The 27,996-nt window shown below is 45.0% G+C and overlaps 1 protein-coding gene across 1 annotated transcript in view; it reads right to left on the reverse strand.

The window, feature by feature from the left end:
- Atp8a2 (ATPase, aminophospholipid transporter-like, class I, type 8A, member 2) overlaps nt 1-27,996 on the reverse strand; it is a 439,384-nt gene that overhangs the window by 181,635 nt on the left and 229,753 nt on the right. The window contains exon 26 of the mRNA NM_015803.3: nt 27,864-27,974. Within this exon, the coding sequence (NP_056618.1) occupies nt 27,864-27,974 (111 nt within the window). The remainder of the gene's footprint in view (nt 1-27,863; nt 27,975-27,996) is intronic.

A 27,996-nucleotide genomic window follows, 5' to 3' on the forward strand; every position in this document is an offset into this window, starting at 1 on the left:
ACAGAAACTTGCATGACTATTCATAATAGTAGCAAAATTACAGTTACAAGGTAGCAATGGAAATAATTTTATGGTTGGGGGTCACCACACATGAGAACTGAATTAAAGGGTCACAGCACTAGGAAGGTTGGGAACCTTTGCATTTGTGGTTCCAGTACCAGGGTATCTGGTTTACAGTATTGACCTGGCCAGTGTCCAACTCTGGAGATGTTCCTTAATGTCCCAATACCTTGGTTTTCTTATAAAGAGGGTGGACAGTGATGGTAACCTAGATGGTGAGTAGGAGTCGATGGGTCGATCCCATTATTACTCACATACATCAATACCTGTGAAACAATTAAACCCCCGTGAAAGTGTCGTTCAACCCCCAAAGGAGTTGTGACCCATGACTTAAGAACCACTGTTCTAGCCCCCAAAGAGAAAAGGAACTCCAGCCTACCCGAGGAGCTGATTGGAAGCTGATTCTGAATTAGGAGAGAGAGAGAGATTCCGTTTTTGTTTGCTTGTTTGTTCGTTTGTTTTAGGAATATAGCTTCTGGTAGGCTGCTGCTACTCCAGTGAGTGGCTGTTTCCTCATGTTTATACTAGCAGCACTCAGCGGACTCTGAGTTAGTAAAAAAGAACCCATGAAGCTGCGAGGGGAGGTGGTGGTGTGTTGCAGGAGCTGGAGAAGGGGGGGTGGGAGTGGATTTGATCCAAACACATTGTAGAGATGCATAGAATTCTCACATAATAAATAAAAAGTATTTAAAAGAGAGAGAGAGAGAGGAAGAGAGGGAGCAGAAGGAAGGGAGGGAGGGAGGAAGAGAGAGAGGTGTGGGGAAGAGACTTATGGATTGGTTAATCCCATTTTCCTTCCTTGACCTGGCCACCCATCAGCATAATTGGAGTAGCGGAACCTGAGGACTCTTTTCCTGGAGGGATGCCCATGGGCAGATACTAAGCCGGGTCTTCTTTTGGGGCAGGGAGCCATTTGCTCTTCTGTATACAACTGGCTGAGAGCAAGGCTGCCTGTCCCTGCCTCCAGAGTAGAGACTTGTGTGGCATTATCTTCAATGATATCTTCTTTCAGTCCCTAAATCATAGCTTTGTAAAATGCTTCTGGGCTTGGGAGTGAGTGGCACAGCACCCTAGACTCTGGAGAGCACAGCAGTTAACACTGAGTTGCCCAACCAATGCAGCTCTGTCAAAAATGCATCAGAGTGAAACCACGTGAAAACTGGCAGGTGCAAGAAGATTAAGCTGGTCGATCTCCATTTTCTTACTGCCGGAGAAACTTCTACATGAAGGAGGTTCTTCCTGAGTTATAAAATGAATGAAAGCTGACCACAGAGGACTCTGCATAAGCAGACAGTGAAACCCAGATCTGCCTAGCCACTTTTCGTAATGAACTACCCTAACCCAAGTCCCTTGCCTTTATCTCATCCATGATTCACTGTGCTCTGCAAATGCCCACTATAAGTGACTGATAAAGAGTGCTTCTTTGGCTCTTTGGATACGATGTGAAGAGCTTGTACCAATGGAATTCCATGCTTTCTTCTTGTTCATCAGGCCCAGCTGAACCCCAAGAGGATGAAGGTACAGCCTTGTATTCCTGATATATTTTTTAGTGCCACAGCTACCCTAGGAGGCCAGTTAGGCTACCTTCTACCATGGGGCTTCAGAGTTTAGCTCTTGTGTCGTGTTAAGTCTTGCCCTCTCGCTCCTTCTGTGTAGCTTAATTTTGTCAAAGACTGCTTTTAATGTCAGTTATTAAATGCTTTAACCTACCTTCTAGCCTACCACCCACCAGAGGTAGTGGAAAAGAAAGGTTATCAGGATATGGGGTAAGTGGACTTGTTTAGAAATGGTTCTTTGGAGCAAATGCAATCTGCATTGCCAGGAAATCAGCAGTTCAGTTCACAGGCCAGCAGAGGCAGCTCAGTCCACTCAGGAACACTTCACAGATATCCCAGCAGTCCAGTTCAGCAGTGCTGGGATAGCAGTAATGGTGGCATGACCTAGCAGGAACGACTAGGTCTGAGCGCAAGTCAGCAGGAAAAACCAGGACCAACAGGGGTGTCAGGAGGAGTTCTTTGCTGTGCCTTTCTTAGTGGAGCGAAGATCATCAAAGACAATAGATCAAGAAACTTTGCACGCCTAGCTCTATAAGCGAGCCCCTCTCAGTCTGTTGAGTCCTTTTATTCTCCCTCCAAACATCACGTGTCCTTCACAGGTCTTGTCTCACCACGTCTTGCCTCAGCATGTGAGTCTGTTTTAGCAAAACTCCACCTGAGTCTAGATCAGCTGCCATCACTCTGCCAATCAGCCAGAGTCCAAGAAGCCATCAAGAAGCTGCCAGTACACCACCAGAATTTTTTTGGTACCTTTCTCCCTATGAAGTCCTGAGAAACTGAGCTCAACTATACTGTGCAGGGTGGACCAATACATATGTATCGTTAGTGAACACATATGCATCATCACGCATCCTCTCATGTGCCTGCTTTAGCAAAACATCCTTTCACTTGTGTCTGCTTACGGAAAACACTCCTTCATGTGTTTGCCCCAGCAAAACACCATCCATCACAACTGACTTTCCCAAGAAACCAAAGTTTCCACTTTGTTTCTGAGGATTGGTTTAGAAAGCATCTGTCCCTACAAGCACTGTCATGGAGCAAGCAAAGCAACTTGATAGCTATCTTTCTAAGCATTTGGAATCATTTAAAGTCTCTCCCCACTGTGAAGAGACACCCAGAACCATCTATAAAGTAGCTTTGACAGTCAGTTGGACCAAAGGATTATGTCAAGGCACATGGGTGCAGATGGTTGGAGGCTGCGGTCACCAGTCGTGGACAGCAATCTATCATGGTCCTGGACTCCTCTCAATAGCACACAGAGGGCCTTCTTAGGGGACCAGGTAATGCATCTCACAAGGAATAGATACTTTCTGGAGGGATTTTCACTTAGGGTCAAGCACTTGTCTATTTATCATGTCTTTACAATATAACAGATCCCTATCAAGCAACTTGCTTTGATTTTGGTTAGGAAGTTCATTTTCTGGTTCATGGTGCCATTCCTAGCTCCTCACCACATTAAACAGGGAACACAATATGAGTGTAGAAGAATTCTTGAAATAAAATTAAAACACAAATTTAAAGGCTTCGTTTTGTTTCTCCCCTATTGGATGAAGAGTTAATGTGCTCAAATTCTCTAAGCATCTCAAAAGAGGTCAGGTTTAACCAAGGTTGGCTTCCTGAAGATACTCATTCACACTTTAAATGGACCCAGCCTGTTAATTATGTGCCGTTTCTCCTTTTGAATATAATGAAAAAACATGGACTTCATTTTTCTGAGTTCAGCATGGAAGTTTAACCTAACCTTAACATTCCAAAGATGTGTCATTCTGAGCAATGACCTTGCCCTGGAGCAGCAATAGTCCACGGGGACGCCACCTGTAAACAAACTAACACAGGTTCCCTAGAATGTTAAGATATGGTAGGATACAGGACCTTCACTGGACAAGGTCTGTAGTACTAAGACAACCAATTAATCAGGTTATTAGAGAAGATGTGTGTGTGTGCAGTTTATTTCACAGCCCACAAGGCCGCCCATTAATAGTCTTCATGAAAAGTCAGCAAATGCAAAGCTTGATCATGGTCAAAGCTCCTATTAGACATAAGGGTATAAAGGAATACACAGAAGCACAAAAACACACAGCACTGCCGACTATAGCAGAAGCTACGCCCATCCCATTAGTGACACTGAGTACAAAGAATTCATAAGGCAGACTTTGTGATGGAGATTTTTGTCTTCCCATCACATTGTGGGGTTCACAACCTGAATGGTCATTTAAATGCAGCTCATGCAGATGTGTCAAAATCCAGTAAACATCAGGAAGATCATTCTGGGTACCCTGCTAACACGTGGGACACCGCTGAATAACACTTATCTAGGAGGGAGAATTATTTGTAAAGACAAATACAGATATGAGCTTTCAGGACAGTGGAAGGGCTTCAAACATATCCAGTGATACCCTGTCTTGCTTGTGGCACCCTATTCGGTGATGATCACTTTGTTCTGTGAGTCTTAGGATAATCATTTGACCTTTTTTTTTTCTTTCCATTTTTTATTAGGTATTTAGCTCATTTACATTTCCAATGCTATACCAAAAGTCCCCCATACCCACCCACCCCCACTCCCCTACCCACCCACTCCCCCTTTTTGGCCCTGGCGTTCCCCTGTTCTGGGGCATATAAAGTTTGCGTGTCCAATGGGCCTCTCTTTCCAGTGATGGCCGACTAGGCCATCTTTTGATACATATGCAGCTAGAGTCAAGAGCTCTGGGGTACTGGTTAGTTCATAATGTTGATCCACCTATAGGGTTGCAGATCCCTTTAGCTCCTTGGGTACTTTCTCTAGCTCCTCCATTGGGAGCCCTGTGATCCATCCATTAGCTGACTGTGGGCATCCACTTCTGTGTTTGCTAGGCCCCGGCATAGTCTCACAAGAGACAGCTACATCTGGGTCCTTTCGATAAAATCTTGCTAGTGTATGCAATGGTGTCAGCGTTTGGATGCTGATTATGGGGTGGATCCCTGGATAAGGCAGTCTCTACATGGTCCATCCTTTCATCTCAGCTCCAAACTTTGTCTCTGTAACTCCTTCCATGGGTGTTTTGTTCCCACTTCTAAGGAGGGGCATAGTGTCCACACTTCAGTCTTCATTTTTCTTGAGTTTCATGTGTTTAGGAAATTGTATCTTATATCTTGGGTATCCTAGGTTTTGGGCTAATATCCACTTATCAGTGAGTACATATTGTGTGAGTTCCTTTGTGAATGTGTTACCTCACTCAGGATGATGCCCTCCAGGTCCATCCATTTGGCTAGGAATTTCATAAATTCATTCTTTTTAATAGCTGAGTAGTACTCCATTGTGTAGATGTACCACATTTTCTGTATCCATTCCTCTGTTGAGGGGCATCTGGGTTCTTTCCAGCTTCTGGCTATTATAAATAAGGCTGCTATGAACATAGTGGAGCATGTGTCCTTCTTACCAGTTGGGGCATCTTCTGGATATATGCCCAGGAGAAGTATTGCTGGATCCTCCGGTAGTACTATGTCCAATTTTCTGAGGAACCGCCAGACGGATTTCCAGAGTGGTTGTACAAGCCTGCAATCCCACCAACAATGGAGGAGTGTTCCTCTTTCTCCACATCCTCACCAGCATCTGCTGTCACCTGAGTTTTTGATCTTAGCCATTCTGACTGGTGTGAGGTGGAATCTCAGGGTTGTTTTGATTTGCATTTCCCTGATGATTAAGGATGTTGAACATTTTTTCAGGTGCTTCTCTGCCATTCGGTATTCCTCAGGTGAGAATTCTTTGTTCAGTTCTGAGCCCCATTTTTTAAGGGGGTTATTTGATTTTCTGAGGTCCACCTTCTTGAGTTCTTTATATATGTTGGATATTAGTCCCCTATCTGATTTAGGATAGGTAAAGATCCTTTCCCAGTCTGTTGGTGGTCTTTTTGTCTTATAGACGGTGTCTTTTGCCTTGCAGAAACTTTGGAGTTTCATTAGGTCCCATTTGTCAATTCTCGATCTTACAGCACAAGCCATTGCTGTTCTGTTCAGGAATTTTTCCCCTGTGCCCATATCTTCAAGGCTTTTCCCCACTTTCTCCTCTATAAGTTTCAGTGTCTCTGGTTTTATGTGAAGTTCTTTGATCCATTTAGATTTGACCTTAGTACAAGGAGATAAGTATGGATCGATTCGCATTCTTCTACATGATAACAACCAGTTGTGCCAGCACCATTTGTTGAAAATGCTGTCTTTCTTCCACTGGATGGTTTTAGCTCCCTTGTCGAAGATCAAGTGACCATAGGTGTGTGGGTTCATTTCTGGCTCTTCAATTCTATTCCATTGGTCTACTTGTCTGTCTCTATACCAGTACCATGCAGTTTTTACCACAATTGCTCTGTAGTAAAGCTTTAGGTCAGGCATGGTGATTCCACCAGAGGTTCTTTTATCATTTGACCTTAATGTGCAAGCCAGACATAGTATCTGGTTCTTTTCTTTCTAACCCCCTTCATTACGGCACCTACTCAAATGCATGTATGAATAAGTTACATGTATTTTCCTCAGTATAGAAATCAATGTATCATTTTAGAATATTAAAAAAATTATATAAGGCCACAGAACATACCTTCCATAAATTTGGTAGTCTAATAAAAACATGCATGTTCTCATACTCCCCCCTGCCTTGGCCATGTGTTTTATATGCACACATATTTGTACTTTGAGTTTCTAGGATGTAAACATATTACTCTTTACCCTCACAGTGCCTTCTCTTGGTTATTAAAAATGCTCATTAACCTTATTTTTAAGTACACACGGGGACCTCATACCTGCAAATGCAGTTTCTAAGTGTTCATGGTCAGGCCATGGTTGGCTAGAGGACAGGATCTGACTGTAGAAAGACTGTTGGGCACAGCTTGGCACAGATGCAGTTTGGGGTCAGCGAGAAGCTGTGCATGGAGCCAGCCGCTTCTGTAACTTCCTTTCCACCGTTTTATTTCTCCAATCCTTTAGATGAAGCCTTTCTGCTGTTGTGGGTAAGTTATCATTCCAGGGAACCAAGGATGCCCTCAGGCTTCACGCTCCCTCCCACTCGGAAGACAACAGATGCGCCCTTCTGAAAGCTTGGGTTGCTGGGCCCTGGTATCCGAAGGGCTCTGTTTAGCCTGCTGAGGCTGCCAGAGGCCCACATCTTCCTAGAAAGTCTTGGATCTAGAGGGCATCCTTGCTGAGGACCACACTACAAAACCCCTGCCACTCAAGGATTTGCCATCCCATCCATCCCATCCATCCCATGGTGCTCTTTCTCCTTAGCCTCCAGATTCTTAAAGCTTTGCTCTTTACAACACCAGCAGCTTAAGGATGCGGCGAAGGAAATCAGCAGCAGGGAAAGCTGTGCTTGCTCAAGGGCTGCTTCATGAATCTGAAGGTGCATCACTTGGGGCCACTGTGGTGGAGACGGTCCCTAGGAAGATCAGGCTCAGTTTTTCAGGTCTGTAAAGAGCTCTTCCCAGGCAGGGCCTGGGATAATTTCATACTCTGGGAAGGGACTTAACAAGGGTCTGGTGTCCTTTCTAGAGGTTCCTCCTTAGAGCTCCCTCATAGCTGTCCCTGTGGTCAGAGGTTACAAGATGTCACAGTGCAGCCTCAGACTGAATGTTCTCCTCAGTAGTCAGGTCAGAGCCGCAACTCCCTCCCTAATGATGATAAAATATTCTCAAGAGGCCAGAAGTCTCAAAGGGCTCACCAGACAGGTGTGGGGACACTCAGAAAGGATCTTCAACTCTTGCCTTAGTGTGCTAAGCACTCAGATTACAGCTGTGAGCCTACACACACAGTTTAAAAAGGAAACAGAGAAATAGTGTCCTGTAAACTTTAGAGTTTTAGCTCAAAATCTGACGATAAATCTGAAGAGATACTTTCTCCATTTGCCAAATTATAACCAGTTCTCCATTTAAAAGGACTGATAGTTACCTAAGAAAACATAAGGAAGCACTGGGGGAAAATGAGACTATTTTAAGTTAATTTTCATCTCTTAGGTAAAGGAGATTTGGGGTACATTTGTTTACTGTTGATTCATAGCCATCTTCTAAGTATTGGAGCATTTTTTTGAACAATTGTGACATCTTTTTATTTTGTAAGACATTTGTAAATAGATACTAACTAGACTGACCGTAACCCCAAAAGGGAAAAAAATCCCCTAAGTCTGACATATGGAATAACAATTATTCTCGTATTTCTGGAAAAAGCTCACTTAAAAAAATCATCCATTCCCACTAAAAATATACATCTGAAGCAATCTATGTCAGTGTGCTGACAATCTGTCACACGAAAGAAGCCCTTCCAGCTGTCACTGGGTGGATACGGAAAGGGAACTGACTAAATATGCTAAGTGTGGTGTGGAGGCTTTTGTATGTAGGAATGGCGGCTTGTGGTTTGCTATGATATTCACAATGAAAGGTTAAGGAAATAGACACAAAACATGTGCATTTTAACTGTCCTGTCTTTGCAGGTCAAAAATAATGAGGAGCATGATTGGGTGGCTCACTGGTGCAAAGGTAGAGCCCTGCCCAACACCCACCCTTCAACCACCTAACTTCCCAGAGGAAGAACAGGGAATGGGAACAATCTCCTGTGACTAGCTACGGGCTCCTACGGAAAGCACTCCACTCGCCCCCCTTCTCCAGGATCACGTTCTGCAGGAAGCCCAGTGTTAACGTTTTTCAAATGCTCTCCTGGTTTATAAAATGTTGAAACAATACTGTGATTGGAGCCCTGTTGCTCAAATGAAAACCCAGCCAGGTATGGGTGGATCATGCTTAGCAGGACTATAAACGATGGTTGACAGACATGGTGAGCTGGGAGCGTGCTATTCATTATAGAAATCTTGTATGTATGTGCATGCGTGTGTGTGTGTGTGTGTGTGTGTGTGTGTGTGTGTGTGTGTGTGTGTGTAAAGGAAAGACGTAGGGGAGGAGAAGGGAGAGAAGAGGAAGAGGGGAGAAGAGGGGAAGGGGAAGGAAAGGGGAGGGGAGGGGAGGGGAGGGGAGGAGTAGAAAGAAGAGAGAGGGAAGTGAGCTGAGGAAAATGGAGGGAAACACACTCCCCAAAAATCCAGGCATGGTGGTGTGCACCTGTAATCCAGAAACTGGAGTAGCAGACATGAGCAGACCCCCAGGGCTCCCTGGCCAGCCAGCAGAGCCTACTTAGTGAGACCTAGCCAGTGCAGTAAGAGGGGCTACCGTGAAACAAAACAAAAGCAAATCCCAAGGAGAATGGCACCGGAGGCTTCTTCATTCTCCCACCCCCACCTCCACCCCCACAGTGGCTTAGACACTACAGTGGCTGCTGGCTCAGCAGGGATTAAGTCAGTACCAGCTGGTAGGACTGGGGCTGGATCCAAGGAAGTTCCCTTTCTCTCATGGCTGGCAGCTGACACCTAAGAGGGGTGGTTGTGTGTGTGTGTGTGTGTGTGTGTGTGTGTGTGTGTGTGTGTGTGTGTGTAAAGGAAAGACGTAGGGGAGGAGAAGGGAGAGAAGAGGAAGAGGGGAGAAGAGGGGAAGGGAAGAAAGGGGAGGGGAGGGGAGGGGAGGGGAGGAGTAGAAAGAAGAGAGAGGGAAGTGAGCTGAGGAAAATGGAGGGAAACACACTCCCCAAAAATCCAGGCATGGTGGTGTGCACCTGTAATCCAGAAACTGGAGTAGCAGACATGAGCAGACCCCCAGGGCTCCCTGGCCAGCCAGCAGAGCCTACTTAGTGAGACCTAGCCAGTGCAGTAAGAGGGGCTACCGTGAAACAAAACAAAAGCAAATCCCAAGGAGAATGGCACCGGAGGCTTCTTCATTCTCCCACCCCCACCTCCACCCCCACAGTGGCTTAGACACTACAGTGGCTGCTGGCTCAGCAGGGATTAAGTCAGTACCAGCTGGTAGGACTGGGGCTGGATCCAAGGAAGTTCCCTTTCTCTCATGGCTGGCAGCTGACACCTAAGAGGGGTGGTTGTGTGTGTGTGTGTGTGTGTGTGTGTGTGTGTGTGTGTGTCCTGTCCCAGTCATCACAGGACCACTCCCCCCATCTCACCCCATCCCTGTCTCCTGGGAAGTCTATCCTTCCTCCCTCCCTCCCTCCCTCCCTCCCTCCCTCCCTCCCTCCCTCCCTCCCTCCCTTCCTTCCTTCCATCACTTCTGCTCCTGGCTGTCTTCAGAGTTACTCACATGACTAGGTTTTGACATGGGGTTTCTGCTCCAGGCCCTTTATCCAACACTGCAGCATCATCTACTAGAGGAAACCCAAGTGAGTCTGTGGGATTTGGTTGAACACACCACTGACCATGCTGGACACTGTGGCTCTGTGGCCTGTGAAGGGTACAGTGAAGGGCACTTCTTCCAGCCTGTACCAGAGAGGCACTTTAACATTCCTAGGGAGAGTTATGGACTCAGATACCCATGCTGCAGCAGATACTGGCACCATGAAGTATCAGGGGCAACACAAACACCAGTGATCTTCACGCTGGAGAGACAGACAGCAAAGAACTTGTTTCCACCATGGCCTCATTTGTGGTCTGCACAAAAATTTTCTTTTATAACCAACAAAAAAATTTCCAGGAGAGATTCAAAAAGGAAGGATGTGACATCTCCCCTAACAAACCTTAAATGTGTGTTATATTTATTTTTATGTGTATGCCCCCGCAAAGATTTGTTTATATATGGACATATGCATACACAGAAAAATATAGACAATTCACAGGACTAATGGTAACACACTGGGGATGTAGCTCAGTTGGTAGAATTCTTGGGTAGCATGCACAAGCACGGTTTTCATGCTCAGTGTGATGGTTTGTATATGCTCGGCTCAGGGAGTGGCACTATTAGAAGGTATGGCCTTGGTGGAGTAGGTGTGTCACTGTGGACGTGGCCTTTAAGACCCTCATCCTAGCTGCCTGGAAGCCAGTATTCTAGCAGCCTTCAGATGAAGATGTAGAACTCTCAGCTCCTCATGCACCAAGCCTGTCTGGATGCTGCCATGCCTTGATGATAGTGGACTGAACCTGTGAACCTGTAAGCCAGCCTCAATTAAATGTTGTCCTTATAAGTGTTGCCTTGGTCATGGTGTCTGTTCATAGCAGTCAAACCTTAACTAAGATGTCCAGTATGAAACAAAGCATGGGTCTTATAAACAGGGCATGATAATACACAGCTGTGACCCCAGCATTCCAGAGGTGAGACAGGAGGATCCTAAATTCAAGAGCTAAGGCCAGCCTGGGATGGGGTACGTGAGACATTGTGTCTCCAAAGCAAATGGACTTTCTGGAGTCTTTGGGGGGAATAAGGCAGATAAGCAGGCGTTTGCCGGAGCCTATCAAGACATTCTCTCATGAGAGACACTTGAAAGAGCCACACAGTCACGTATTCTTATGCAATGGGGACAGTGTTAAATGTTTACTCAAAATTGAAGTCACAGGGGCAGATGCCAGAAATGCCTGAAGACAGCCATACCCAGAGATGGAGCAAGCCTGAGAGATCCCAAAAAGTCCCCACAGAGCACAGCAAAGTCTGGTTAAGAGAAGGGGTGACAAATCACCCCAAAGAACTTCAGAGAAGCCAGTGAGTGCTAAGAGAAATTAAAAGAGAGACTGCCCACTGCGTATTACTCCTCAATCACCACTCATTCGCTGCCCTGAAGCCAGTTAATGAGAGAAGCAGAAGGACGCGGTTCTGGCCCTCTGGGGTTGTTTATGGTCTAGTTAGGCAGATTAGACACCACTTTGGAAATGCTTGACAGAAGTGGCCTGTTTCACCACACTGAGTGTAAGGAGGTCAGAGAAGCAGAGGTCACCGGTAAGAGAGCCCGAGTGGACGCCAGCAAGGCTGAGACACTTGACCTGGGCCTTGAAGAATGTGGTGAGCATGGAGGGCTGAGAAGACATGGACAGCGTCCTCTCTGAGTCTGAACATGTCACGGCCGGGGTGCACAGCACCCAGCACTGCTTTTTTTTAAATTATTCGGGGTGTAAACCTGGGGCTTTGACTTCAGTTAAGCAGTAGATATATCTGCCCGGTAATCAGTCTCTGGAATTAATGTGTTGTTCACTCAAAGCTTCGAGTAGCAGCTCTGGCAACTGGAAGATGGGGTTGATTGTTTCATTTCTTTTTCTGGTTTCTAAAATTGAGTTAAATAGCTTTGGTCCATGGATACAGATAGAGTCTAGGCAATGCTTTGACAAGCTGCTAGGTTTAGGTTCTAGCTGCTAATTAAGCATGAAAGGAGATTTTTCTTTTTTTCCTTTTGCTTCATTTTTGTAAACTGAATATGAATAAGTTAGCTTTAGTGAATATTTCCCTTGTAAGCTTCCCCCGCCAAAAAAAAAAAAAAAAGGTTAACCACGTGCCAGGCGTGGTGGCACACGCCTTTAATCCCAGCAGTCAGGAGGCAGAGGCAGGCGGATTTCTGAGTTTGAGGCCAGCCTGGTCTACAAAGTGAGTTCCAGGATAGCCAGGGCTATACAGAGAAACCCTGTCTCAAACAACAACAACAACAACAAAACAAAACAAAACAAAAAAAGGTTAACCACATAAAAGTTCACCTAAATTTCATAAAATTTAAATTTACTTAGCCTGGAAACCGGCAATATAAGTCTGGAAAGAGCTAGTTTTCCTTTTTCCCATTAAGTACTAGTTACTAGATATACACACTGGCTTGTTCTGAGGAGTGGGTACCCAAAGCTGGTGAAGTTTGTCTGCCTACACACTCAAGGATTTAAGAGCACAGAGGGAGTGTGACTGACAGAACTTCTGACCCGTTAAACCTACACGAATGTTCTAGAATCAGGATGGTTTGACTCATGACATCTCAATTTCCTTAGAGTCCCACAGGGATCTGCTGGTGACTTACATGGAACTTTGAGTGTTGCTCTTTGCCCAGGCTGCTGATGAGTGGTCTGGGTGTTTTGTGCTGGGCAGCTTTGGTGACCTCAGCTCCCAGTCAGTCTCATAATCATCTGAGGTGATTAGCCAACATTCTTCAGTGTGCTGTGCTGCTGAGGTGTACTGGGTATGTTGTCTGTGTGTGTGTAGGGGGGGGGGTTATTGTATATGCTTCTAATGATACCTTTAACTTACAGTGAACATATCAAGACAGAGTTCCATCATCAGGCACACATACTGATTGCCCCTGCTCAGAAATGCAGACTAACATAGCAATTTGTCCATCTGGAAGCAGGGATATATTTTTACTATCAGTTTAAATTATCACCAGGACTTCAGGGAGATAGTATATCTTCAGCCCATCAATAGCCTCCCAAGAGCTGGCCATCTTGTCCCCAGCCTTCCAGCAGATATTCTGACTCAGTGCATCCTGGAGATTAGGTTTGGGTCCCCATGAGATGCTTTAGCTTTGAACGAAACCAGCAGAACTCACATTCTGAGATGAGCAGAATTGCTTTCAAGTGGATTCCTTTATGGTGACATCCAGGTAGACAAGACTGCTGGTGTGTGTGTGTGTGTGTGTGTGTGTGTGTGTGTGTGTGTGTGTGAGAGAGAGAGAGAGAGAGAGAGAGAGAGAGAAACTGAAGGTGCACTGTGTTGACTATGTCAGCTCCCTCCTCTCATCTACCTGCTCTTGGGGGCCACTCAAAGTGTGGGGTGTATGGATTTAGGCTGATGATGGAATTTGCCAACTCCAATATGGTTTAGTGCAAAGGTGGGGATACAGATATGTGAGAAAAATGATTTCTTGGTTGTGGACAGGGGGCCAATGGGAATTCCATTGTTTGTTAATGTCTCAGCTATTAGCAACACAGACAGGAAGCTGGGCAGCTTAACCTAACAGAGACATTCATGTTTATTTGCCATTGTGATGGAAGTGTCAGAATGTCTAGTAAAGCTATGCTTTAGGCAGAGCCTTGTAAAGTCATAGAGAGGAAAGGCCCTCTTCTTCCTCCTCCTCTTCCTCCTCTTCCTCCTCCTCTTCCTCCTCCTCTTCTTCCTCCTCTCCCTCCTCCTCTTCCTCCTCCTCCTCCTCCTCCTCCTCCTCCTCTTCCTCTCCCTCCTCCTCCTCCTTCTCCTCCAGGTTTTCAGCAGACAATCAGTGCCTACTCCAGTGTTTTGGGTATAGATCTTGAACTAGGGGGCTACCTAGATCAGATGAGCCAGCCACAGTCCTCAGCTATGCTATAATTGTGCCTGCTAATAACATGTCTCTAGAAATGATGCCCATGGTTACTCTGAGGGTTCATTATGTAGATGACCTTTCCCCAAGGTCTCCTGTTATCTCCAGTCCCAAACGTTATGATGTGTGAATTTCCATGACTACCATTTGCTGAGGAGGAGGTCATGGTGGGGACGGGTCCAAGTATGTATGGCCAGAACTGGAACCTCAGTGTCCCACGGTTCTGACTGCAGAGTGTCACCCTGTGACCAGTGAAACCAGCAAGGTGGAGTGGTCTAAGGAGACGCCAATTCCATGGCTCCTGTCATCTGTATCGGAAGGGGAAACACGGGCTGGTACCATGACAAGCCATACCTCTACCCTCCTCATATTTCATGCCATTCTCTCCAATTCTTACTCAAACTCTTCCTCAAAAAAAAAAAAGTGATATTCCTTGATGCCCTGTATTTCCTTGGTCCTGGACTCCCTGATTCTGTGGTAGGGGCTGGGCAACTATCAACAGAACTCTCTAGCTATGGGAAAGCAAAGCCAGGGCAGCAGCAAGCCCGATCCGCTGTGCTCCTGAACCAGGGGCCTTTAGCCAAAGTTCTTGTTTGTCTTTTTCCTCATGGAACCCAGATAAGCGGGATAGGAATGAGAAGCACGTTGTTTATTGCTTGGTATGAAAATGGGATCCTATTTGGTTTGATATGCAGCTGAGCCTTTGCTGGAGATTGGAGGTGGGGTGGGGAATTGCCCAGACATGCAGATTGGGTCAATAGAGCAAATTCTCTAGAAAGGTTAAATGGGAACAAACATTTGGTCATCACATACAGCAGATACAGGGTTGGGGGGAGGACTCTGAACTTGCTCATTGGGCAAATACACTATCTAAAGATCCGCAGTGCTGTGGGAGATCTGAACAGAGACGTCACCAAAGAAAGGCAGATGGTGGATGAGTTCACAGAAACTCACATGGATCATTTACAGGCACTAAAATTAACCCTTTCTAGTGTACAGTTCTCTGAGTCTTGCCAGATATACCTGCACAGTCAGATATAGAATCTCCAATTGCTTCTGGTACTTCCCAGGTGCCTTTGTGGCCAATGACCACAGCAAGCCTATTATTATGTATTTAGCAAATGAAATGGAAACCTGCTTATGCTAAAAATGTGAAAAGGCAGGAGTTACTCACAACTGTAGACAGTTGGGAAGTGGCCCAAACGCCCTTCAGTAGATGGGATGAACTGTGGTATATCCATGCAATGGAATACGACTTCACAATGAAAAGTAAGAAAGGATAAACTACTGAGGCTCACAAGAGCAAGGGTCGATCTCCCATGGATTAAGCCATGTGAGAGAAGACACGTATCTACAATCCCAGTCACATCACCTTCTGACAAAGGCAGAATCACGGAGTGAGAAAACACACCTGTGTCCTCGAGGGTCTGGGTGTAGGGCTGAGCGTTGGCCGCAAAGGCACCTGGGAAATATCTGAAGCAAAGGGGGCGGGACACTTCTATATCTGACTGTGCAAATGTATCTGGCAAGACTCAGAGAAGTGTGCACTAGAAAGGGTTAATTTCAGTGGATGTAAATGATCCATTATTAAAAAGAAACTGGTATGCCGTACTAATAAACACCTTCAAAAGAATTAAAGAAAACTCTACGGTGAGGCTAACAAGGAGTAAAATCTTGTAGTTAAGAGCCCATGTTATGAAAAAACAACTTTCAAATTGGCAAGGGGCTGACAAAAAGATTACCACAACAACATGTGGCTTGTTCCCAGAGAGGTGATAAACTTCATCCTATAATCCCTGGACTAAAGAGAGGCCAATATTTTAATCGATATTTTACTGGCAGGCTCTGGAGGCATAAACGGCATTTAATAGGATGAATCTGTATTGCCTTCTGTTGGCTTAAAAACCCAGGCTGGGTTGCTGTACCTCACCCCTCTGCCTGGGCTTGCTTTAAGGGTGCTTGGCCCATCAGGGCTTGAGACTGGAGGGGCAGAGGGCAATCCAGCAGCCTAGGACATCAGTCAGAAAGTAGTCTAGTTGTTTAAGTTGATAGTCAGAATGCAGCAGACATAATTTACCACTGAAAGCAGAAACACTAAAGAGGCAGGCTTCCTGATATGATGCACATAGCAGAAGCCATTTGAACTAATCTTAAAGGCAGCAGAACCCAACACCAGGACCAAGAGAGCATGTGTGCTAACATGGACATTACATTGATCTCATGCACGTAAGTGGGCTTTAAACCAGACTGAAAACCACACCTCCTTCCAAAGCTGGTGTGACAAGGCTAGGGCTAGGGAGGAGCAGAGGAGGCTGTGTCCTGCTCTGGATTCTCTACAAGCCGGTGCATGGCTTCCAAATGCTGGCAATGGTTTTCCACGTGTGGATCGTGCTCTAGATGCACCAGCCATTCGCATGGTCTCATGCCATGAGTGTCTACTCCTGCCATAGAACATGTTCTTCCCGAACCACAGGCTGTCCCGATACCTGTTACACAGCCTCCACTCTTGAACTCGGACACCCCATCATTTCTAACTAAATAGCAATGAAATCCACCAGCTCAGAATTGCACCACTCAGATAGAGAGGAGACAAAATGGATGGACCAGCACAATCAATTAAATCCTTCGGAGTTAATTTTGGAGTGTGTATGAGTCTGTGGTGTGCACATATGTATGTGTTCATGTGTGCCCTATGTGTATGCGTGTGTGTGGAGGCCAGTGTGGATGCTAAGTGTATTCCACAATTGTTCTCTGCCTTATTTTCTGAGACGGGGTCTTCCACTAAACTCATGGACTCAGATAAAATGACAGCAAGCTCCAGGGATCTTCTCCCACTCCCCAGCACGGGATTATAGGTGAGTCACACCACAGCTGGCTCTATGTGGTGTGCTCCTGCTCCAAGGGCTAGACTCAAGCCTTTACAATTACTTGGCAAGCACTTTAGAGATGGAGCTGTCTCCCCAGCCCAAAAGAACTGATTTTGAAAATAAGACAGTGAAAGTTTTAGGTAAGTCTCTAGTGCTGCAGTTCTCAATCTGTGGTCATGACCCCTTTGGTGGTGGTGGTGGTGTGTGTCAATGACCCTTTCACAGGGGCCACCTAAGACCATATGCATATCAGATATTTATATTACAATTCATAAAGGTAGCAAATTACAGTTATAAAATAGCAATAAAAGTAATTTTATGGTTGGAGTCACCACACATGAAAACTGTATTCAAGGGTCGCAGCATTAGGAAGGTTGAGAACCTCAGACGTAGTGGCAGAAAAAGAGAAGTCAGAGAAGAAAAATACAAAAGAACTTTAAAAGGCAGGAAAACTCCCAGGGAAAAAGGACCCATTGGAGAAGTCAATTTCACAAGGATAAAAACCTGTGGATTATAGGCAAGATAAAAATTAGGAAAAGGAAGCAGTGTGCTTAAGATGTGCAATTAAAGTTGTTCGTTATTCTTGCAAAAGATGGTGGTAGGCAAATTTAATACATACTGAGGATTCTCTCTCTCTCTCTCTCTCTCTCTCTCTCTCTCTCTCTCTCTCTCTGTGTGTGTGTGTGTGTGTGTGTGTGTCTATGTACACAGATCTCCATAAGTTTCTGTGGAAGAGTTAGGTTAGATCAGAAAGCCATTTCCTCAAAGTGGGAAACACTTATGTTACCTTTCTAAAGATATCTCTCATAGTTTAAAAGACAAAAATGCAAAACAGCAACCACCAACCGGCAGAGTCTTGCACGTCTGCCTCTACTGTGTGTGTTCAATCTGTTTAGTCCTGTCAGGGGCAAAAAGAGCTAAGAAATAGTTCCTGTCCTTAGAGCAGTCAGAGAAGATCTCTAAAATAAAAACAACCAGTGCGACAGGGAGGAGAGCAAGTTGGGATTCATGAGGCTTTAACTCAGGAGCTGGGCGAGCTGCCCCATACTGCTGGGCTTTGTTTCCCCAGTGCCAGCTGGGGAGGGAGTGAGCATCAAGCTTTGGAACCGTGGCTGACCTCTCCAGATCCCACGGTCCTCCAGGTCCTTCACTCAGCTACATTCTTTCTTAGACTTGGACTTAAAAAAAATTATTATTCCAAGGAAACTTAAGCATTTTATAGAGTTTCGAATTCTCAATTTTAAAACCATCAATGTCTAAATGTGTTTTTTTAAAATGCTGGGTATTTATAAATGATCCTCTTAGATAAAACAGCTGCAAAAACATCATTAAAAAAAAGCTCCCACCGTCACATGTAAAAGGCAGTAAGAGTCTATTTTTATAAAGTTCAAAGCGGACTGTGAATCTTGCAGGGGGATCCCCGAGGACACCCGATGGCTGTTTCTCTGCCGCTGGGCCTGCCTCCTGCCTGCCCCATTCCCTCTCCGCCTTGTGCTCATAAACTCACAGCTCTATGCACCAGCAGCAACCGACTGGCCTCTCAGAGAACACTGCCAGCACATGGCTAACTAGATCTAACAGCCATCTTCTGAGTGAAACACAAAACCTCCTGCGTGCCTTACCCAGGCCTCCACTAACCCTAACATTTATCTGACTGGATAGACACTGAGTGTGAACGGGAAAGACAGGTGCCGGCCTCTCCGGACTCACCAACCTGTTCTCCTCCTGCCTCCTTCACCACTCCACATGGCTCCTGTTCACCCACCTATTTTAACCCATCTCACCCTGGAAATCGGAAGCTCCAACCCACGACCCCTGTGAAGCACCATTTCTGGCAATAAATGCCACCTGCTCTGCCTCACCCGCAGTCAGCTCACCGTCTGCAGTGCAGGATTCCTTATCTGCATCCCCACTCTATGCCAGCAGCACAGATCCTAGGCCCAGAGTATTCACTTGAATAATGAGACCAGAAAAATAGACTTCAGAAGATTCTGTTTCAAGGTAATTTTCCTGTTGCCCCATGGGAAGTCTCTCTGGATGGTTTTCTTATTGACATTTTGACTGCCCAACAATTATTAACACAAAATGGGACCCACCCAGATACTCATGGGCTCTATGAACTGCTCTTAAGACAGGTTGACACCCAGCCTGTGCATGCAGTTTCCTGGGCAGGGCATGATGCTATAATCAACTGCCAATCCCAGATGGGAACATGGTAGAGCTTCCCCTGAATGCTCCAATATTAGCGTTCCACTGGCTGCAGGGCTTCTGTAGAGACTGCATGGCCTCTACATGTGTGTGATGGGGGGGGGGGGGTCGTCACATCTTTGACAGAAAGGCTTACAGGCAGACTGCCTTCTGTGCCTCTGTCCATCTACTTCAAATCATATCAAGAAACAAGAAGCCACCTCTGCCAAGGCAGGCACATAGATAACAAGAGAGCTTAGCTGTCAGAAGTTTTACCACAATGACATTTTTTTGTGTGTGTGTGTTTACAATAGAACACCATGTGTGTGGGGGACAAATATATGTGTGTGCACATATTACTATGACTGCATACATATACACTGTACATGTGGAGGTCAGGGGTCAGTGTTGAGCAACTTTATCAGTCACCCCCTTATTTCGTGGGGGACAAGGTCTCTTATGGAACTTAGAGCTGGCCATCTCAGCTAGACTGTCTAGCCAGCAAGGCTCAGGGATCAGTCCCCTGGACTGACATTACAGATGTGTGTCACCGCAGCATGGTTTTAGGTAGTCACAAAAGACCTCAGGCCCTTACACTTGTGCAGCAAGCCACTTCACCCACTGAGTCATGTTCCTAACCCAAAAACATGTTTGAGAGATCTTTGAGTTGTTCCGTTTTTAAGAGGCTGGGTCACTGGATGTATTGTGTGAGAGCAGGTGGTATTGAGCTAATGGAGCCTAACGCTTTGTGTATGCTGGGGAGGTACACTACTGCTGAACTATATTCTTCATACTTTTTTTCATTTTTTTTCACTTTGAAACAAAGTCTCACGATTTGCCCAAGCTGGCCTTGAACTCACTTTGTAGCCCTAATAGGAATTGAATTTGTAATCCTCCTGCCTCAGCCTTCCAAGTAGCTGAAATTACAAAGCCTGTGTCAATAGGTCTGACTTGGATGGATTCCTTTTGACATGGTGTAAGGCAGTTGTTCTCTAGAGATGCTAGCAGTAATTGTTTTTAGATTTATTTTATGTGTGTGTCTTGCCTGTGTGCATGTATGCACACCATGCATGTGTCTAGTGCCTGCAGAGGCCAGAAGAGGGCCCCCAATGTCCTAAAACTGTATTTACAGGTGGTTGTGAGTTACCATGCAGGTGCTGAGAACTGAACCTGGGTCCTCTGCAAGACAAAATGTGCTTTTAATGACTAAGAAATCTCTGAGGATCTGGATTCTGACATTTGGAGCAACATTTATCCCAAAGTCTTATACGAGTGGTTCCATAAAGCTGTGAAATAACTTTATATGTGAAACTATATATATAACACATTAAAAATTCCAAACACTCAGATTCCAAGATGTTTTGGATTAGAAAGGGTAATTTATACATAATTGTAAGTTGTTTTGTTTTTTAAATGTGAAGCTCAGAAGCTGGGACACTGCTAAACCTTTCTTCATGTTCCAGAATATTAAGGAGGAGGAGGAGGAGGTGTGTGTGTGTGTGTGTGTGTGTGTGTGTGTGTGTGTGTGTGTATAAGTATGCAGTAATATGGGAGGGGGGTTATCTGCTTGGTTTAGGTTTGCAGGACAGTGGCAGATCTTCACGGGCTATCAGCCAAATTCTGTTACTTCAGGTTTCACTTATGTCTGCTAGACTTTCTTTTATTCAGTAGTAGCAATTTCAGACCTTCATGGTGGATGCCCAGGTTAAAGGTCCTTATCCTGTACCAGGTTAATGATATTAAGAAGACACCAAAATACACACTGTTGTAAGTAAATTGACACTTCAAGTCCTATATAGTTGCTACATTGATAACCCCAGATGCTCTCTCTATCCAGACCAGTCTCATCTCTGAGATACTGCTGTACAGTGTTCCTAAGTGATATCAGAGTTTATAAAAGGCCAGTGACATTATCTCCTTCAATGTCAGCTAAATACAAATAATGACCCTGTTGATCTACTTAAATTTAGTATTTTTTTCCTTCCTTCCTTCCTTCCTTCCTTCCTTCCTTCCTTCCTTCCTTCCTTCCTTCCTTTCTCTCTCTTTCTTTCTTTTCTCTCTTTTCTTTCTTCCTTCCTTCCTTCCTTTTTTTCTTTCTTTCTTTCTCTCTCTCTCTCTCTCTCTCTCTCTCTCTCTCTCTCTCTCTCTCTCTCTCTCTCTCTCTTTCTTTTCCTTCCTTCCTTCCTTCCTTCCTTCCTTCCTTCCTTCCTTCCTTCCTTCCTTCCTTCCTTCCTTCTGACTTTTCTGAGACAAGGTTTCTCTGTCTGTCCTGTCCTGGAACTTTTTTTTGTAGACAGCTGGCTGGCCTCAAACTCACAGATCTGCTTGCTTCTGCTGTGATTAAAGGCTTCTTCTACCTATGTCCAGCTATAATACTGACTTTAAATAATCAGTTTCAAAAATGTTTTTCCCAAGGGTTCAGGAAGGCCATGGGGAAGCACCATTCTAGAAAATGCTTAAAATGTAGCTGGTGGTTGGCCACATTATATCAGAGCTGGAGAACTAAACATCTGAGTAACTTTTAATTAACCCCTCTTGGGGACATGCCACAAAGATGACACACTAGGACTTCAAAAATTACAAGTATCTTTCCATAAGTTCTTTATCCCTAATTTTGCAGTTTAGGCAAATTCTTCCCATTATCAAAATCAAAGAGACTCTTCAAAAAAATCTGTCTCTGGTTTTTGTTTATACATTACACAAGGAGATAGTTACATGAGGGTCATGAATTATGATCCAGGCTTAGCATTACAAAAGACATCGAAATTCTCTACTCACTCTGCCCTGTGTATTGATGGGCAATTTTTCTGCAATCCCTTTAACCATGGAATTCGCCTGCTGCAAACAACAAAAGTCCTGCCAGGTTGTTACATCATATTCCTTGAAGACTCACTCCCCCTAGCCAGTGTCTCTCCTAACCTGTGTCTTATTCTCATTGCAGAGTCCATTGCAGAGAGGCTTGTCTCCTGCTGGCTTTAAGAAGGCCATGTGCTTGGAGTTAGAATCTTCCAGCCCCTAGTCATCTTTGCTGTCAGAGGATAATCCATCTGGCTGCTGCTATAAAACTTAGTGTGTAATTGTTTTCATGGAAACCCAAACTCCAAGTACACCCCCATACGATCAGCCTTTATCCTGCTTTTCCCTCAACGTGGCTAAGGGGGTAAGGTGCTGAAACACCCTCCCCCTCCACACCCGTCCTCACCCCTTCTAGCCTTTATTCCAACTGTGCTAAGGTAGATCTATCATAATATCTACCATTTTAGCTTGCCTAGAGTGCACAGCTCTGGACACTCATAGAACTTGCGGCCACCACCCTGTTCTCCAAAGCTCTTTGTGACACTCTTATTGCCTATGGGAGGCAGACAAAAATTGAAGATTTGTCTAATAAAAATTCAATTGTAACTAATAGAACTATATAGAACTAAGAGCATATCATACTATACTTTAACAGCACTGACAGAAAACAAAAGAGAGGGATGCTATGGGAAGTGAAGCCAGGGAGGAACGGGTCCAGACCACACAGGGGCAGGTGAACAGACTCTCTATTCAGTGACCTCTCCTCACTAGGATCCCAGGTACCTGGCAGGGCTTGAACACGCAGCATATTGGCAGGATCATGGCCAGTGTTTCTGAAGACCTCTTCCCCACCAAGCGCCCGCCCTGCCAGTCGCTGTTCATGTCCATGTTTCTGGAATCCCATCCTGGCTTCCGAAGAGACAGCTGAGAAAGTACAGAGTCACTAAGGTGCAAAGTACTAAAATCAGGGACTATGGAAAGAATGGAGGCGACCTGTTGTTAGTTGCACCTGCTGTCGGGGACTCTAAGAAGCCACAGGGACCACTGTTTTGTTCCTATTTTTTAAATTACTTGAACAATAGCCATTTTGCCCCAATAAATTTGTTGTGGTGCATTCCATGAGCTCTTAGTAGATCTGTCGGCAATGAGCAATCCGCTGTGCAGAAGTCCCCACATCATGCCTGTGGTCTGTTCAAAAGTGTGGTGAAATGAACTAACTAGACCAACAACATTTTGGAATATCCATGGCCTCAGGAGAGGGAATACTGCTATTCATCAAGGCTTCAAATAGATGAAACTGGAGACGACCCAGATGCTCAATCAGCACAAGAAGGGACTAAACAGACTGTAAGGGGTCACACAGTGGGACTGCACACACAGGGCCCCTGTGAAGGAGTGGGCAAGGATTCTCAAGGACCCTTCAAGTGAAACACGAACTGTAGCTCATGCTCCATAGTATGACGACATTTATCTAAAAACAAAACAAAACAAAACAAAACAAAACAAAAACTATGTCTAACTGTAGAGAAAAGGCAAGGAGGGATAACACATAGGGACTGAGGTAAGTGGTGGGAACTTCCAATATGTGTTCCACACTGCAGAGAGAATACTACCTATTTCCCTTGTATAGAAACCACTTATATGGAATATTATACCAAATAGGAAGAATCTGCCATGTCACAGTTTCTATTGGAAATCTAGATAATATAATAGTCCTCATAAAAACAGCTAGGCCACAGAGTTCGTGTTCATATGCATATGCATGTTATGCAAATTGCTCTTCGACTATATTTTCAAATATCTGGAAGTCACATGTATATCAGAGGGCGACGGTACCTGTTACTATTGCCAAGGTTCCTCTGTGAGTCACAAGAAAACCCCTCAAGTCATACAGTAGCATGCTTAGTTTGTTCTCACTTAAATCAACAATTATAACCTTATCTTTAGTATTTTTTGCAAGCGAACAAATTATTCTACAATAACTTTTGATCTTACAGTTCGAAATATAGCAAAATAGCATGCAAGCAGTACCTCTCTATTCTGAATGTTACACTTAGAGCACATGCTGGTGCCAACACAGAAATCTGGAACCAGCAGACATTAACTGAATGGATGCTGTGACCATGATCCAGTCAAGGGTTTTTGTTCTTTTGGTTTCCAAGTTGGAACCTCCTAGAAATCCTAACTAGAAACAGAGACACAGACTCATGGAGCCTTTTAATTTTTTTTAAAACTATCTAAGGAATGTATGGAAGGGACTTTGCAGTGGACAGTTGAGCGACTCTTAGCTGCGACTAGTCATTTGGGGCCCTCACTCAGCACTGTCAGGGGCCTCACTCCAAGCAGCACTTAAAGACAGACTAAAAGGCTGCTCTACTTGGCTTTAGCCCACTTGAAGCAAAAGGAAAACAGGAAGATAGTAGGTATAAAGGACTAAGAAGGGCCCCTGAGGGCTGCTCTGGGGGCCCCATGCAGAATGTTTTGATAAGAAGTCTAGACTATCAGCAATCTGCTGATGGTGAGGAAAACCAGATTATAACGACGACGACGCTGTGCAAAGCCAACAGCTCAAGGGAAAGGGTGCTGAGAAGCCTGGGATGATGATAGCATCCTGGCTCCCCTCATGCTGCCCGTTCCATTATCTGTGACCCCAAGTGACACTAAGGAGTGACTCCTATCTCGTGTGCAAGGAAAAAAAAAAGGCAAAAGCTGGCAGCTGGCAGGATAGGGGCAGACATGTCTAAACTCCACTAGGAACTGTAAAAACAAGAGCGAAGGGAAGGCGGTGAGGGCAAAATGAGCCGCACCAACATCTACAGGGATCTGAACCTTCTGCAAATGAATCACATCTGCAAACAACCCCAGGTCCTGCTATGTATGAGAAAGACTCTCCTTTCTTAAGAAACAATAGTTGCTGTTAACTGTGAGCAGACAGGACCTTTGTCACCGGGATTACGGTAAAAGGAACAGGCCAGGCTGTGAGACATTTGCCAGATCTCTTCTGATCTCTTGTGAGATTCTTTGAAGAATCAGAGATGATCCCAGCATGGGAAGCCACTGGGTCAACTACACCAGCCAATCATCTTCTACACAGAGGCAGCCACACCCAGGGAGCACAGAGTGACAAAGAAACAAAGAAACTGCCCTTTATGCAAACCAGCAAAATGCTGTTTTCCGGTGGGCCCGTAAGACAGAGACACACAGGCTGTTTCTGCCTGCCTGATGTCTTTGGCTGGGCAGCCATGTGTTGTGAACAACTTACACAGCTTGGGGAAACCCTCTTTCCTAGTGTCCTCACCAGACAAGTGACATCAACCTGTGTGTGACCTGAAGGATTCATTAGGAAAGAACTGACAAGCTGGCAGAGTAGCAATTAGTCACAACACTGGGAAAAGTTAAGTTTCTTCCTAGTTATTATTTTTATTATTCTTTTCTCAGTTGGAAATTTATACCATAATAAAATGAGATATTAAAATCCAGGCAACATTGGTTTTGATTGCTCTGAAGACCGACTTCCATGTCTTCTGCCTCCTCTTCCTCTTCTTTCTCCTCTTCCTTTTAGACAAGAACTCATGTAGTCCAAGCTGATCTGAGCTCATTGTGTAACCGGGACTGCCCATGAAATCCTCACCCTTCTGTGTCTATCTACCAAGTGCTGGGACTACAGGCATGCTCCACCCTCTCTTTATGGTCTTTTCTAACAGCGCCCAAGTTCAACTTATGCTTCCTCTCTCCTACCCCCATCTCTCATTGCCATTACTATTATTTAGTATTAGCGCCAGGGAATGAGGCCTGGGCTTTGTTCATGATAAGCAAGTGATCTACCACAGAGCCACATCCCTAGCCCTCCTCCCTTCTAAATACCCTTGGCAATCTAGTGTCAAGATAGACTCAAAGACACACTTTTATAGCAGAGCTGTTCTCAGAAAGGAAGTAACAAAGACCAAACCAAAAGAGCTTCCTCCACTTCCAGGTCCTTACCCATTAACAAGCACACAGTTTTCTCATAAATGAATTAGCATCTTGGAAAAATATAGGACTGAGCTGGTTAGTTTTTTGTCAACTTGACACAAGCTAGAGTCACTTGGGAAGAGAAACCTCAACTGAGAAAATGCCTCCATTGGATTGGCCTGTGGGCAAGTCTGTCCGGCATTTTCTTGACTGATAATTGTCAAGGAAGAGTCCAGGTCACTGTGGGTGATTCTACCCATGGGCAGGTACTCTTGAGGTGTATTAAAAAACAAACAGAAGCTTTTCACACAATATGTACTCACTGATAAGTGTATATTAGCCCAAAACCTAGGATACCCAAGATATAAGATACAATTTGCTAAACACATGAAACTCAAGAAGAATGAAGACTGAAGTGTGGACACTATGCCCCTCCTTAGAATTGGGAACAAAACACCCATGGAAGGAGTTACAGAGACAAAGTTTGGAGCTGAGATGAAAGGATGGACCATCTAGAGACTGCCATATCCAGGGATCCACCCCATAATCAGCTTCCAAATGCTGACACCATTGCATACACTAGCAAGATTTTGTTGAAAGGACCCAGATGTAGCTGTCTCTTGTGAGACTATGCCGGGGCCTAGCAAACACAGAAGTGGATGCTCACAGTCAGCTAATGGATGGATCACAGGGCTCCCAATGGAGGAACTAGAGAAAGTACCCAAGGAGCTAAAGGAATCTGCAACCCTATAGGTGGAACAACATTATGAACTAACCAGTACCCTGGAGCTCTTGACTCTAGCTGCATATGTATCAAAAGATGGCCTAGTCGGCCATGACTGGAAAGAGAGGCCCATTGGACATGCAAACTGTATATGCCCCAGTACAGGGGAACGCCAGGGCCAAAAAAAAAATGGGTACGGAAGTTGGGGGGAGGGTATGGGGGACTTTTGGGATAGCATTGGAAATGTAATTGAGGAAAATATGTAATAAAAAATATTAAAAAAAAAAGAAGTGCCAAAGAGTTCCACAAAAAAAAAAAAAAAAAAAAACAGAGCAAGCCATGGGGAGCAAGCCAGTTAGCAGCCCTGCCTCCAGTTCTGCCTCCAAGTTCCTTGACCTCCTTCAGTGATAGAACTACAACTAAGCTGAACTAGTCTTTTCCTCCCCAAGTTGCTTTCAGTCAATATTCCACCACAGCGCTAGGAACCTAACCAAGACAAAGGCAACAGGACATGAACTCAATGTTGTAGTGATAATTTTGGAGTCTTTAAAAACACAGAACTATTATGGGGCTATGTTTTCATCATAATCCCAGGATTGGTATATGGGGTTGCTTCGGATTGTCCACAGCAACTGATTATGATTTGCCTCATGCTCTAACAGGCGTGTGAATTCACCAGCTGCCAATAGTTTCTGAAATTGTGTTATGTTTGGAATTCTGGGAACTTTTCAGAGGCTATATAAATGCTAGAGTCTTGAGAGAAGTTGGCCAGTTGTTTTGTTGGATGCTGTTGGTTGGGGTTTGTCAGAAGTAATTTGATATCCTAGCAGAGATCAAACTTGCCCCAAGGAACTGGAACTCCCTAATCAGCAGGAAGTAGTCTACCAATATCTTCACTCCCCTTTCCTTCTATTCTTTTTTCTCTCCTACCTAATGTTAGGGGGTTAATAGTGTGGAAGAAGGAGGCTGAAAGAAAGAACCCACAAAGTAGTCAAAAGTCAGGCCACACAATGTGACATTTTAAACAATCCTATCAGTGTCCTACTAGATGTCCCTCTCATGTCCACCCCTTTGCCACATATGTCCTAGTATCCAAGTATCCCAGGGGTAGTGAGGATATGTTCAGGGAACAGCAGATTCTATGACAAATGCAGCAGGGAATTAGGCTCTATTCATGCTGGGGTAGGGTGGTAGTTGTGGACACAGCATAGGCACAGGTTGCCCAGAAGTATCCTAGTGGCACCCAGAAAGTTGGCCACCTCTGTTTCCTAGCACTGACCACACTTGTCTCATTCTGCCCTAGCAAGATGAAGGAGAGAGTGACGCGGCATTCTCTGCCACCACGGACACAGAAGCAGCAAGGAAGAGGAGAACAGCATCAGGCCTGGGATTGGGGATCTTGGGAGGATAGGGAAGAAAGGCTGTACCCGGCCATGTCACTTATTACAAGCCTCATGGTACAGCCAGCTAAAAAGAGGCTGCACAACACAGATCCTAGTAGGACCCAACAGTAGCTTTAATTTTCCATTAGCAAAACCCTTCCTTAGGGTGGATTCAATGTCTACAGATGTTCTCAGCAGAGGCCTGTCTCCTTTAGGGAGGGATACCCCTTCTCCTTACCTCGATGATGTAGAGGACCACATTCTTGTAGAAACAGTACAGGATACACTTGGTCACCCGGTTGTAGCTCCAGGCTCCGTGGACCAAAAGCAGCTTCTCCAGGTAGGAAAACTGAAAAGGAAAAGTGGCAAGT

The sequence above is a fragment of the Mus musculus genome, chromosome 14 (assembly GCF_000001635.26).
Source record: "Mus musculus strain C57BL/6J chromosome 14, GRCm38.p6 C57BL/6J".
NCBI classification, from domain to species: Eukaryota; Metazoa; Chordata; class Mammalia; order Rodentia; family Muridae; genus Mus; species Mus musculus.